The sequence below is a fragment of the Bubalus bubalis genome, chromosome 21 (assembly GCF_019923935.1).
Source record: "Bubalus bubalis isolate 160015118507 breed Murrah chromosome 21, NDDB_SH_1, whole genome shotgun sequence".
NCBI lineage: Eukaryota > Metazoa > Chordata > Mammalia > Artiodactyla > Bovidae > Bubalus > Bubalus bubalis.
The window spans coordinates 49,266,285-49,280,792 of NC_059177.1; the positions used below are offsets into that span (position 1 = coordinate 49,266,285).

The following is a 14,508-nucleotide window of genomic DNA, read 5'->3' on the forward strand; positions in this document are numbered from 1 at the left end:
TGAAGGTGTGACGATGCTATCCCCATTGTACTGTGTACAGAGTAGTTTCACTGCTCCAAAAATCCTGTGCTCCACTGACTGATCGCTCCCTTCCCCAGCCCCTGACAACCGCTGATCTTTTTACTGTCTCCATAGCTTTGCCTTTTCCAGAGTGTCTTATAGTTGAATCATACAGTATGTAGCCTTTTCAGCTTGGCTTCTTTCAGTGAGTAATATGCACTTAAGTTTGTTTCATATCTTCTCATGACTTAGTACCTCATTTCATTTTAATGCTGAATAATATTCCATTGTTTGGTATCACAGCCTATCTGGCATAATTTGAGTAAAGTTTTGGCACTTCAAAATAGAGCTCTTATATAACTGCACCTCAACAGCAGCAACAAATCAGCCCTTGTGCACCACGCGCAGGTTTTATGTAGACAGCTGTTTTCAACTGCTTTGTGTAAACACCAAGGAGTGCTATTTCTGGATTGTATGATAAAAAGTACGTTTAGTTTTATAAAAACTTCCAAACTATCTACCAAAGCGGCTGTACCATTTTACATTTCTGCCTTCAGTGAATGAGAGTTCCTGTTGCTCCATGTGCTCACCTGTATGAAGTATGGTTAGTGTTTTCCATTTTGGCCTTTTTAATAGATATGTAGTTGTCTCACTATATACTTAAAATATTAATTTAGACTTTTATTCCTTTAGTTGAATAATCAAAAAGTATGGTTTAAGTTTTTTTTGAGTGAAAAGCAATTTAGTTCTTGGATTGTTTTCTTTTTTTTAATTGAAATATAGTTGATTCATAAAGTTGTGTTAGTTTCAGGCGGACAACAAAGTGATTCAGTGATGTTTAGTGGTATATGTATTATATTTTATGTTTATATATTTAGTGGTATATGTATTGTTTATATAATTTATTATATATAATTATATATTATAGTATATATACTGTATATACAGGTTGCTTCTATGTCTTGGCTATAGTGCTGCTACGAGTGAACACTGGGGCACATGTATTTTTTTTTAATTAGAATTTTCATCTTTTCAGGATATATGCCCAGGAGTGGGATAGGTAGATCATATGGTAACTCAGTTATTCGTTTTTAAAGGAACTCCCATGCTGTTTTCCTAGTGGCTGCACCAGTTTACGCTCCTACCAGCAGTGTTGAGGGTTTCCTTTTCTCTACACCCTCCTCACTTAGCATTTATTATTTGTAGACTTCTTGATGATGGCCGTGTGAGGTGATATCTCATTGTAGTTTTGGTTTGCATTTCTCTAATACTTGATGTTAAGCATCTTTTTATGTGCCTTTTGGCCATCTGTATGTCTTTGAAGAAATGTCTATTACGGTGTTCTGCTCACCTTGGGTTGTTTTTTTGATATTGAGCTGTATGAGCTGTTTTGTATATTTTGGAAACATTTGGTCACATTGCTTGCAAATATTTCCTCCAGGTCTGTAAGTTGCCTTTTTGTTTATGGTACGTTTTGCTGTGCAAATATTACATCCCATATAATGCCTTGCTTTGTCTCTGATAACTCTAAGCTTTCTTGCCTGCCTGCCTTCCCTCCTCCCCTGCTCCTTTCCTTTCTTTGTTTTCACATGGCATGTGGAATCCTAGGTTCCCAACCAGGGGGTCGAGCTCACAGCAGTGAAAGCACAGAGTCCTAACCACTGGACTGCCAGGGATTCCTTTTTGTGGTTTTCACTGAGTATTTCATAGGATTCCTCTCTCTTCTTTATTAGCATGTTAGTTATACTTTCTTTTCTTTTTTTTTTTTTTTTTTTTTTTTACCATTTTCTTTAGTGGTTACCCTAGAGGTTGTAAGATTATATTTACAGGTAATCCAAGTCTCCTTTCAAATAACACCGTAGCTCTTCATGAATAGTGCAAGTAACTTAGGATAACAAAACACACAGTCCTAATTCTTTTCTCCTGTCCCTTGTTTCATTGCTGTCATTCATTTCACTTACATAGAAGCATGCATAATTGAATACATTGTTGGTATTACTATTTTGAACAAACTACTGTTAATTTGAATGAAGATCAGTTACGAAAATTGTTTATTCTACCTTCACTTATTCCTTTTCCAGTGCTCTTCCTCCAGAGTTTTTAACCTAATCTTCCTTCTCTCAGAAAACTTTCTTTTAACATTTATTGCAAAACAAGTTTACTGGCAACAATTTCTCAGTTTTTGTTTATCTGAAAAAGTAACTCCTCTTATGAAGCACACCTTTACTGGTTATGAAGTTATAGGTTGGTGGTTTTGGTCTCTAAACATGTTTAATATTCTTTTCCACTCTACTCTTGCTTTCATGGTTTTTGAGGAGATGTGGGATGTAACTTTTTGTTCCTTTATAGGTAAGGTGTTTTTTGTCTCTGGCTTATTTCAGGATATTTTCTTTGATTTTCTGTAATTTATTTATTTATTTTTTTTTGATTTTTTTCTAATTTAAAAATGATGTGACTAGGTGTGGGGTTTGGGGGCATTTAGTCTCTTCAGAGCTTCCTGGATCTTTGGTTTGGTTTCTGGCCACCATTAATTTGGGGGCATTTTTAGTCATTATTTCAAGCATTTCTTCTGTTCCTTTTTTTCTTCTCCTAGAATTCTCATTACCTGTTCAGTTCAGTTCAGTTCAGTTCAGTTGCTCAGTCGTGTCCGACTCTGCGACCCCATGAACCACAGTACGCCAGGCCTCCCTGTCCATCACCAACTCCCAGAGTTCACTCAGACTCACGTCCATTTGAGTCGGTGATGCCATCCAGCCATCTCATCCTCTGTCATCCCCTTCTCCTCCTGCCCTCAATCTTTCCCAGAATCAGGGTCTTTTCAAATGAGTCAGCTCTCCGCGTCAGGTGGCCAAAGTATTGGAGTTTCAGCTTCAACATCAGTCCTTCCAATGAACACCCAGGACTGATCTTTAGGATGGACTGGTTGGATCTTCTTGCAGTCCAAGGGACTCTCAAGAGTCTTCTCCAACACCACAGTTCAAAAGCATCAATTCTTCGGCACTCAGCTTTCTTTATAGTCCAACTCTCACATCCATACATGACCACAGGAAAAACCATATCCTTGACTAGACGGACCTTTGTTGGCAAAGTAATGTCTCTGCTTTTCAATATGCTATCTAGGTTGGTCGTAACTTTCCTTCTAAGGAGCAAGAGTCTTTTAATTTCATGGCTGCAGTCACCATCCGCAGTGATTTTGGAGCCCAGAAAAATAAAGACACCGTTTCCCCATCATGCCTTTTCTGGTTATCCCACAGTTGTTACTGGATATTCTGTTCAGCATTTTTCACTTTGTTCTCTTTCCTTTTGAGTTTTGGTGTTGTCTCTTGAGATATCCTGATGCTCCGAGATTCTTTCCTTAACAGTGTCCATCCACTAATAAAGCCCATCAAAGGCATTCTTCACTTCTGTCACGGTTTTCTTGATTTCTGGCATTTCTTTTTGGTTCTTTCTTAGAATTGCCATTCTCTGCTTCTGTTGTGCATCTCTTGTTGCATGCTGTCTACTTCATCTATTAGCGAACCCTTAGTTTCTTAACCATAGATGTTTTAAATTCCTGGTCTATTAATCCCTCCCATATCTGAAGCTGTTTCTGATGCTTATTACATTGTCTGTTTAAACTTTTTTTTTCTTTTAGTATGTCTTAATAATTTTTCTTGACAGTTGGACATGATGTGCTGGATAAAAAAAAACTGTTGTTGGCCTTTAGTAATGTGGTGGTAATATGTGGAGGAAGGAAAGCAGTTTATGGTCTTATAACTAGTCTTTTAATGAGTCTCTACCTCAGTACGGTGAACTTTACACATCTGTTTCTTCCGCTTTGTTTCAGTAGTACAGATGGCTGGAATGGGCTGGAATTGGGTATTTCCCTTTCCCCAATAGATCAGGGTCTGGTTAGATAGTTTCTCCTGAGGGCAGCCCTCCTTAGGAAGAACAGAATTCTGATGCATTTCATGTTATTTTTCCCCTTCCCCCTGCCAGAGGCACAAGGGAATTTTTCTCTAACATTCACCCTGAGAACCAGGTCAAGCTTCTGGAGGTAAAACCCATATACTATCTTTCATTGCTCAGACCTGTCTTTAGCCATTGGTCATTTTTAGTTCAGGTTTTCCTACCTTCGCACTGGTTCCTATGGATGTTTGTGTTTCTGGGTCTGTGCTGTGGCAAGTTGTAATTCTCTGTATTTGCATGTTGGTCCCTCCGATTTTAGGGGCAGTGGTTTGCCCTGTCACCCCACTTCTTTGTCAAATGTGAGACTTACTGATTTTTTTAATCTGTTCAACTTTTTACTTGTTAAGGTGGAGTGACCACTTCAGGCTTCTGGCTCTTAAATGGTGAATTTATTTTAAAGGACGATTAGGCTCCAGAGTTTAAACCACTTCACCAAATGCAGCCAGGAAATCCCTATAATAGAAAGGTTTCTGGTAATGCTTTCTGGGCTTCATGCCTGTCCTTGGTGTCATGGATGAGAGGGTCCCACAGTGTTTAAACCTCAGTTATGAGATCTGGGTGAAAGGGAGAGGTCTTCACATGGATACTTGAGACCTTGGGTTTATTTGTGACACGGATCTTCATGTTTTCTTGACTGCAGCAGTATTTAACTTGGACGTGTTGCTGGTATTTCTTGGTACCAGAGCTTGCAAGTGGTATTAGATGCTCTTCATGTTGTGTGGTTGCTTTGAGTCAGGGTTTTAATAGTGACTGGTCTTTTATTCTTGTGGCCTTTTGCTTCTTAGACACCACCTTCTCTAGTGCATGTTCTTTTCCACTACAGCTATCATGGGTCAGGATGTAGCTTATTCTTGAGTAGGTACAGAAGGTGTTGGTGTCAAGCTGTAGTTGGTGTGTTAGTACACCTGTTGGCACAGGTGGCTGCAGACTAACGTTCTTGTTCATTCATCACTACCCCATCACTGTAGATCACTACAGATAACAGTTTTGTCTCAAGCTTCCTGAATTTTACATGTTGAACTGTAAATGTGCAGCAAAAGCTGGGTTTATCTGGTTACTTACCAATACCATTATTCCTGCTCTTCCACGTCCTTGCAGTTTACAAAGCAGTGGGCAACAGTCTTCTTTAGGAGCTTTCAGGTGGGTGATTCCTGGTGTCTGTGTTTGAGGAGATGGTCAAGAAAAGAGAAGCTAGGTATTACGGATGCTGGGGGGCTGTTCCTGGGACTGGCCTCACTCTTCTGGCAGAGGTGGGGTGACAGATGAGAAGCGAATCTTAGGTGGCAGGGTGTGGAAGCCAGAGATCACCACAGAGGAACACTTAAGGTGTTCAGATTTCTTCTCATCACCTCTTCCATGTATCAGGTTGATTTTTTTTTTTAACTCATTTTCCTTTGTTTCATCTGATTTTAAAACTGGAGACTTCATTTTCATATGTCATTTGCTATTCAAAATTTTGTCCTAGTCCAGATATCTACTCTTAGGTCTTCTCAGATGTTCCAGGTATGACTTACATGGCTCAGGGGTGCAGGCACCTGTGACTGGAACCTTTGAATTTGCCTTTTCACCTTAGCAAAATAAACTTAAAAGCCTGAATGGTCGGCTGCCACGTGCTGAGATGGGCCAGCATAAGGTGCCTATACAAATGGTTTTTATTGATTGAAAAAGCTTTATTGATATAATTTACATATCAAAAATGGTTGTCTTTTGCCTTTATGTTTAAATCAGCTTGGAGATTAACAAAGGATGAACTGTACCACTGTGTTGCTGAATTAAAACATGTAAATGTTTGATTCCTGAGGCTGCTAGTTTGCCAGTCTTCAGGCATTTGATGAAAGCAGATAAGCTACTCACTTACTAAAACTCATATTATCCAATTTTGGTATGTGTGGTTTTTTTGTTTTAATCAATTCTGTCAACTTTGATGTTGGCTTTCAGGAAAATTATAAAACCAAGCATTAGAATTGATCATTTGTTCATAGATTTTGAAAAGCCAATACATTTCAACGAATTATAGTTAATCTTAAATTTCTTTAACAAAACAAGGGAACACTACTTTCTTTTCTCCACTGCGTTCTGGAATCTGGGGCGCACTGTGAGCTGTGCCTCCTTTGTGCTCTCCACTGCCTAGAAGCGGGTGGTGAGAGTCTTTACTGATTACACACGGGCTGTAAGCTTGGTTGGGGTTCCTGAAAAGCTCCCCCTGCCCACCCTAAGAAATTTCAAATGTAGGTGAATTAGATTCTGCTGGTGAGGAGAGAAAAACACAAGCGTTTTATGATCCTGAAGTGAATCTATAGCTTTTAAAGATTGTTAACACCAAGAACAAGTGTCAGAAGTAGAAGCAGGAGTTTAAATTTTGCAAATATGACATGTTGCCATTTCAGGACAGTAGGCTTAGGTTTTAACTATATTTTTAAAAAAGCAATCCTAGTTTTTACATAAACGGTTTTAAAAGTAGGACCAGAGATTTGGTTTTTTAAGAGATTGGTTATATTTTTGAAGGCAGTATAGGCTAAAAGCTATTTCTCTTGAAAATAGACATCTATTTAAGAAGAATGTTGAATGGTGTAGAAACAAATGCTGCACTAATTAAAAACCCATACTAAGTCCTAGAGAGCAAGAAGACAGCTTGAGAGGAGGAGGGCAGGTAGGTGTTGGTACCTGTGGAGGAATACCGTGGAGACACTGTGGGTTCACGCCCATACTCCTGCATTAAAGCCGGTGGTGCAATATCACAGTTAAGTGAGGTTTTTTGGTTTCCCAGGGCATATAAATGTTATGTTTACACTGTTCTATGTCTATTAATAGTGTGCACTGTGTCTAAAAAAAACAGTGTACATAGCTTATTTTATTGGCAAAAAATGCTAACCATGATCTGAGCCTTCAGTGAGTCGTAGTTGTAACTTCAAAGATCACTGATGACAGATCTCTATAACCAATATAATAAAAATGAAAAAGTTAGAAATTCTGAGATTTACAAAATGTGGCACGAGACATGAAGTGCGCAAATGCTGTTAGAAAAAAATAGTGGTGATAGATTTGCTTGACAAAGGGTTGCTTCAAACCAGCAATTTGTTTTAAAACACGAAGAAACCACAGCATAATTGCAGGAAAACAAGGTATGCCTGTATTCACCTTTTTGGTTCTGTCATTAGGGGTTTTGGGTAGGATATGTTACTACAGAAAAGCGCGACCTAGAACCAGAGGTCAACTTAGATCCATTTTGTCAAGTGGTTCTTCCTTATGGCGACACCACAATTCCTGGGCACCTTTCCCAAATCCTCCTGTGGAGGCCTCGTTTGTAAAGATTGGTTCTGTCAGCCTGGACGCTGGGTGGAGTTGAGGCCATGTTTACTTTGGAGAACTTTCCCAGTCCCTGAAATACGCATTCTGATGGGCATACATGAGTAGGAAGCACTAGTGTAATTAAATCAGGTTATGTGACAAGAAATGAAGATGTATTTAGAGAAGTTGGCATTAAATGACTGTTTAGTAATCACTGCTTCTGTTGTAATTCTGCAGCCTGGGCAGCATTATGGAGCGATCCTGGTTTTTTCACTCTGGGAAGGGATAAGACCACAGAGATTTAGAGAGACTGGAGGTAGACAGGAGCGGGGAGAATGCAGTAGGTGAGTGCAACGAGAGGAGTGTTGGGCACCCCTGTGTGAGGGCAATGGTAGTTCACTGGGTGTTAAGCTGTGCAGGGGGACAGCTGTTTGAGATTTCATCTAGTTACCGGAAGAGGTATGGAAAAGGGGCTAGATTTAGAAGGTGCTTTGAGTTCAGTTTTAGAAGTCAGTTTCTGTGGTACAGATGGGTAGAGCTATCTAATGAGAGTTTCAGGATTTGACTTAAAGTTGTAGGAACCTTTATGCCTAGGAGATCTGGTCAGGATGAGGTCAAGATTGGCAGCCCAGTGCAGAGGCCAGGATTGGTCAGGGTTAGTCACTGTAGAGAAGCCCCGTGGTTGGCCGTTCAGGCTTTTGTGTTCCTTTAGGAAGATTCTAGTTACTATAATGGAGCAACAGGCTTACTGACCACTTAGTATATGCCAGGCGCTTTCCAAGGAGGTTACATACATATATCGCTCCCCCCCGCCCCCAACAACCCTGTGTGGCTAAGTTGATTGCCCACAGTCAACACAGTGCCAGTAGTTTGGATTCTTCGGAGCAGCCTGGCTCCAGGGCACATACCATCTCCCGTGGAGTGCTATGGGCAGAAGCCGGACTGTCAAGTGTTAGAGGAATAGAAGGCTGAAGGAGCGGATGAGTGAGCAAGTTGAGGACCTGGAGGCCAGGAGGGCGGGTTCAGGTCACCTTTTTCAAAAGTCTAGGTGGAAGGAGTTTGAAGCCTGTGTGGACTGCGAAGTTTAGCCTTGGGGAAGCCGAATCTCTTCAGAGATGAGAAGCTAGTGCAGACAGACGTGAGGGTGGTTGTGAGTGGAGTGGGCATGAGAAAGGTGCGGTGTGGTAATAAGGACCTGGGCTGGACTGAGGTCAGCAACAGGAAGGAAGGCTGGCTTCTTCCTCACACGAGGGTTGAGTCAGGAAACACCCATGCTTGGCTGGAGAGGGCACCTGAGGGATTGCACACCAGTTGATCTGTTCCCTGAACAGGAGAGGGGAGCGGGTTGGTTTATCTGCAGGGGTTTGGGGCTTTTGGGTAACCATGAAATTGACTTAAGATGGAACCCAGAAGGGATGAGCTTTGAAATTCTTTCTGTAGAATTTATTAGTTTAAAACAGCCTGGCTCTGAATTCATGTTTCTACGCCCTGAAAGAGAGGTTTTAGGGAATTAAAACAATACTCTTTGATCTGAATGTGGCTGGAGTTGAGTCAGGATTCTGGCAAGTTGCTTCTTTCATTAAGTAATAATTTTTGGATCACTTTTTGGCCACTCAATTAGTGGAAGCTTTGTTCTGTAGATACGAAGGTGAGGGCCTCATTTTACAAAGCAGGTACTGAAACCTGCAAGAATGCTCTTAAAATTGCTTCCTCAACTCTCTTTTGGGTTCAACCACAGGATTAGATTTTACCACAGCATTTTGAATAGATCTTGTGAGCTTCTGTTTCATGCTCCAGATTTCAGATTTAAAAGTTAGAAAGTGAGCTGATGGTCATATCCACGTATAACAAAATACATGTTAAAGCATTGGCCATTAAATCCAGAGTATAAATGACTAAGTGATGTGTTTGGAGGTTCTGGTAGATTTCTCCTTCCTGTTTATTTCCCTTTTTCTGTTGTGGTCACATACATTGTCATGGCCTTCTGGGATGAAGAAATACAGATTATTCTGCTACAAGATTAAAGGTTGGGTTTGTAGGCCCCTGGAAGAATCTGGAATGGTGAATAGACTGGTTGACCTATTTTCTAGATTTGCTCTTGATTTTGGAGCTTTTTCTTAGTTCTCCTGGATCAGCTGAGCTTTGATGTTTTTAGAAATGAAGATTGATCTTCTTTAAATTTGCTGGATAACCGATGCCTGTGTGAACAGTTTACCCTTTTATTTACTCAACTGCGGGTCTTTAAAAGTTATGCCATCCTGAGACACTTAAAGTTTATATAAATTGCCCAAGTTCATACAACACATAATTGGCAGAGCCAGGATTCTAACCCATGCTCGTTGGATCCCAAAGCCTGGGTGTCTTTTCCTGTCATGTACTCTGAATACAGGGACGAGTGTGTGTATCATTCACTACGTATTCACTTCTGAATCAAAAATAGTACTATCTGCATGTGGAATAACATACATATCTTCTGTTCCAGAGCCTAAGAAACAGGGCCCTGGATACTCTTTTTTTTAATGTACTTGTTTTTAACTGTGGTACTTTATTGATGAATTAGAATAATTTTGGCCAAGGCCCTGAAAACATGCCTGGAAAAAGAGGTGCGAGAGTTTGTAATCTGGTGAACACTTTGAATTAGTTCCCTGAGTTTTGACCCTTCTCTCCTTTCGCAGTTATTTGTATGAGCTGATGTGCTTGGGGCCAGAAGCGTGTCTGTGCGACAGTTTATTTTTACTGCCTCCAAGCACTGTCGGTTCATTTCCAGTGGATAAACACTCAGTAGCTGTTCACATGTAGGTGATGTGTGGCGAGGCTGTTCAGCAAGGGTTGCAGGTCGTCCTGGGTTCTGTTCACACACACACACAAACTCTGGTATGGAACGTACTTGTACAGGCATCAGGAATACTGGACTGGGTATTGAAAGTTTTTCCCATATAGCTGCCAGAAATTGTTGAAAAGTCTCAATCAGTGGCCAAACAGCAAATCAAAAAGTCTCTCAATGGTGGGTCCAGTTATCAAAGGTTCGTAGAGCAGAGCCGCTGTGCTGATGTGAGCCTGGTTCACACGACAGCTCATGAGCAGCAGTGGCTGGATGAGTTGTGTGCTTGGTTTTTAAGTGATTGGCATGAAGCGGCACTTTCACCCATGTTTTAAAAATACTTTTTCTGCTGTGTATGGCTTGTTCTGTCGTGCCTTTCATTAGGCTCCAGTTCAGTGAATCTTGTATTTTATTACTGCAGGAATTAGCATCCTGTAGCTGCGGGCAGTGCTCACAGTTGATGTTTGAGCAGCAGGATTAGTGATTGAATGTTGGGAACAGCTGCCATCCCTCGGAAAGCAGAGGTGTCTTTGTGTCCTCTTGGTTGAAGGGAAACAGTTTGGATTTTGGTGCAAAACTGAAATGCGGCAGATGCCAAAGTGTATCATTTCCAAAGCCCAGGGTATCTAGGGCCAAGCATTTCATTAGTTTTCTGGTATCTTCTTACCTTTGGGAAGATCTCTTAAGAACGAAGTATGGACTGTTTCTCTTGCATACTGGGGGTTAGTATGTGGCTTGTAACAGAAAATACGGTATCTAAGTGTTATATACATGGTAAAAGTCTATTTTGTTGACTATTCAGACCATGGGATGCTTGTGATAGCGGTGTCAGAGGTTTACCCACGGTTTATCTGTGATTATGAAAGATCGAGGACAAGGATTGAAAGGGCTTAGGAGCCAGTGACGCAACTGTATTTGTCTTGTTTTATTAAGCATTGCTTTTTAGATTCCAGGTAGAAGCTTTTATTCCAGTACCTCAGCTGATTTCATTTGATTTGGTTGATGCAAGAGAGAGAAGAGCCTCTTTGGGTTTATTATTAGTTAGAAACATAGAATATTGACGGCAGAGACCTCTGTGGAGTGTGTTATCCATCTCCTTGGAGAAGGGCTGCGTGACGAGTACTGCCTTTGTGGGTGGCCATCCTTGCCTGAGGGAGCGCTTGGGGCCTTGGGGGACACGTGTGTGCCTGTCTCAGCCATCACTGACGGGTCTCGCTGGCCCATGAGGCCTGTGCTGAAACCTGGATCACCGCGCTCGCTACTGCTTGTTCCCACCGCTGCCCTTTGGGAAGCAGGGGAGAGACTCCCTGTGTGGCCGAGGTGGACTGGGTCTTGGTGTCTTGGCTAACGGACCTCATGCTTTCTTACCAGGAAGAGGAAGAGCAGGAGGAAGAAGACGACGACGAAGACGACGACGACACTGATGATCTGGACGAGCTGGACACAGACCAGCTGCTGGAGGCAGAGCTCGAGGAGGACGACAACAACGAGAACGCGGGGGAGGATGGGGACAATGACTTCTCGCCCTCTGATGAGGAGCTGGCGAACCTCCTGGAGGAGGGGGAGGACGCGGAGGACGAAGACTCAGATGCAGATGAGGAAGTGGAACTGATCCTGGGGGACAGTAAGTCTGGGGCTAACTATGAGCCTGGGCACCCAGGGGACGGGCCCTTCCCTGTGCCCACCCAGCCCCAAGGGCAGCCGCACTGGGGTTCTGTGCCCGGAACGAGTCGCCGCCCAGGCCCTTGAGGAAAAATCCTTTCATGTCTCTGTTCCGCTGTGTTCCTGTCGTGACATCTGGCACCAGTTGTCTCTTATCTCTTTAAAACAAGGGTTGGCACTTTCTGTAAAGTCTGGACAGTAAATCATTTAGGTTTTGTGGGCCGTTCTCTCCTCCTCTCTGCTATTGCAGTGAGAGCGCAGCCAGAGACAAGGTGTAAATTAACGCTGTGGCTCTGTTCTAGAAGTAGCTGATGGGCTTGGTTTGGCCCATGAGCTGGAGTTTGTTGACCTGTTTCAGAGGATGAGCCTTAGCCTGGAAGGCTGAAAGTGGAGTTCTCCCGAGAGGTTAGAGCTAGGTTGTCGATTGCAGCTGCTCACAGGGAGCTTGTACCTACTCCGTCCCAAAGCTGCGGGAAATAAAAGCCGTCTTGCGCGTTGGAATGCCTACTTTGTGCTTTTGCCTACTCCCTCTTAAAGGCTGGGGGACAAATGTTCTTTTTGGCTTGTTTTGTTCCTCCTCCCCCTGCCCCTCTTTCTAAGTTTTAAAGAACACACTCCAGTTTTTCTTGTCCTTCCCCCTTAGAACAGTTCTGTCTCTGGGGTCAGACTGTCCCCTGAGTATACTAATGGACCCTGAGGGGTCTGCGAGCTCTGCAGCTGTACCCGTGTTTTAAGAGGACATGTTTGGCAGCGTCACTGGTGACGTGTGTCACTGGGAACGCACTCGTGCTTGCTGTGGTCCTGGCTCTTCCCAGTGCTGCCCTGCCTACCTGGGCGTAACCCTGTGCCAGCCAGCCACTTTCCACACAGCGCACGGGCATTCTCACAGCCATGGTAGGTATCAGGTGGCCAGTAAGCACCTAGGCCATTAGGATGCCCAGTCCCTCGTTCCATGTCCACACTGCAGGTGCTCGTTACAGTGGTGTGCAGCGCAGGCACAGAACATCTACACCGTCAGACAACCGTGCTGGTCCAACCCAACCAATGTGGCCTCGTCATAGTAGGCGTTTGGTCCTTATAGTCATTGGTGTTTGGTGCTGGGGTGATAGGGAGTGTGTATAAGGTGTGAGGGGTTGTGTGTGTGTGAGTGAGTCTCCTATTCCACAGTGACCTGAATCTGTTTTCTTTGGGATCTTACACATCTAGCTCTTAGGATTGAAGGCAGTTGACTGAAAGGAGACTGTCTTTCTTACATTAAGTCCTCTTGGCCAAGCTGTACTTTGAGGACGCTTTATGGGGCTGGGAGGGTGTACCTTGTATCTATCTGCCCATCTGCTGTTTGCCAACTTCCATTTTTTCATACTTGGAAGTTGAGGTGATTCGGTGAAGGAAGACTTCTCTTCCCTAGTGATGGTCAGAGTGCTAGATAAGAGGGACTAAGGAGCAAGGGAAAAATGACAATATTGATGTGAATAAAAAGGAAAGTTTTACTGATTTGTTTCCCTTCAGTTAAAATTAGGTAGTCAGGGGAACAGCTGGTACCCCTGACTGACCTAAGAGTATCACTAATCTTTTTCCATTTTCAGTTAATATAACATTTTCATTTGGTCTGTAAAATTCCTGCTTCTTTTACCGTTTTACTGTTCATTCTAGGAAATTCCTTCTTTCAAGTCCAAGAGGTAATCTGGAAAACCCTGAGTCAATCAGAGAATGTTACTTTAACTTGGTGGGAGTGTTTATAACGTGAAAATGCCATTACAGATGACAAGCTGGGCTCTAGAATTGTGGTGACATCGAGATGGCTTGTGCCAAGTGTGTGCCCTACTCTCCTGTTCTGGAGGGTGAGCAAAGGCTGAGGAAGCTAGAAAAAGAAGTCCTGTCACCTGCCCACGATGGGGGAGATCGGTGCCTGACCCCTGAGGGTTGTCAGACCTTCTACCTAGAGTCACTTGCTTAAAGAAGGTTGTGTTCTCCTCATCCAGCTACACTTAGTCCTTACATGTGACATATTATTGACCGGAGACATATAAATACATTTTTAGAGAGGGATACAATTAACATCACCATCCATAGTTGCTAGATCTTGAAACTAATCAAGGGATAGGACTTCCCTGGTGATCCAGAGGTAGGGCTCCGTACTTCCAATGCAGGGGTGTGAGTTCAATCCCAGGTCAGGAAGCTAAGACCCCACATACCTTGTGGCCAAAAAACCAAACTATAAACAGAAACAATATTGTAATAAATTCAATAAAGACTTTTAAAATGCTCCACACTTAAAAAAAAAAAAACTGATTAAGGGTTCATTATAAAACTTAGGATTATCATCATACACATTTTGCTCCATTAGGTTCCCTGCCCCCCCCCCCCAGCCTTGTTTATTATAAACGTACATTTATTACTGTTAAAATGTATACATAGTTTCTATGATTGTCCAAGTGACATATATACTAGTGTCTCAGATGATAGTTCTTCAGAATATAGTTTTGATTCAGACAGCATGGATATTAGACCAACAAAGACAAAAAACCTTAGTGATTTGACTCTGATAGAGAAAGTGAAAATGGTGATGGAGAAGATTTATAGGTGTGCTTCCCTGGTGGAATAACAGAAATAATTTTTGGACAGCCAAACTAAAAATCACCAGCTACAGGCGTCAAGTTTCTGCAAAAATTTCCTGGTCAGTAATGAGTTAAGATTCTTAATAGCTCTGCAGCTGATGGTTAAGATAGCTTCAGGCAGGTGGGTCTGGCATTGTGGGTTCATAGATCACACACCGGGGCGCTCTCCCA

General features: G+C 42.5%; 1 protein-coding gene across 10 annotated transcripts in view; it reads left to right on the top strand.

Moving 5' to 3' along the window:
- DCAF1 (DDB1 and CUL4 associated factor 1) overlaps positions 1–14,508 on the top strand; it is a 101,165-nt gene that overhangs the window by 84,307 nt on the left and 2,350 nt on the right. For 9 of the 10 annotated variants that reach the window (XM_044933911.2, XM_044933908.2, XM_044933913.2 and 6 more), the window contains 2 exons: positions 7,474–7,580; positions 11,429–11,681. In XM_044933911.2, coding sequence (XP_044789846.1) covers positions 7,474–7,580; positions 11,429–11,669 — 348 coding nt within the window. In that variant the 3' untranslated portion in view covers positions 11,670–11,681. The remainder of the gene's footprint in view (positions 1–7,473; positions 7,581–11,428; positions 11,682–14,508) is intronic. The other variant, XM_044933909.2, reaches the window with a different exon arrangement.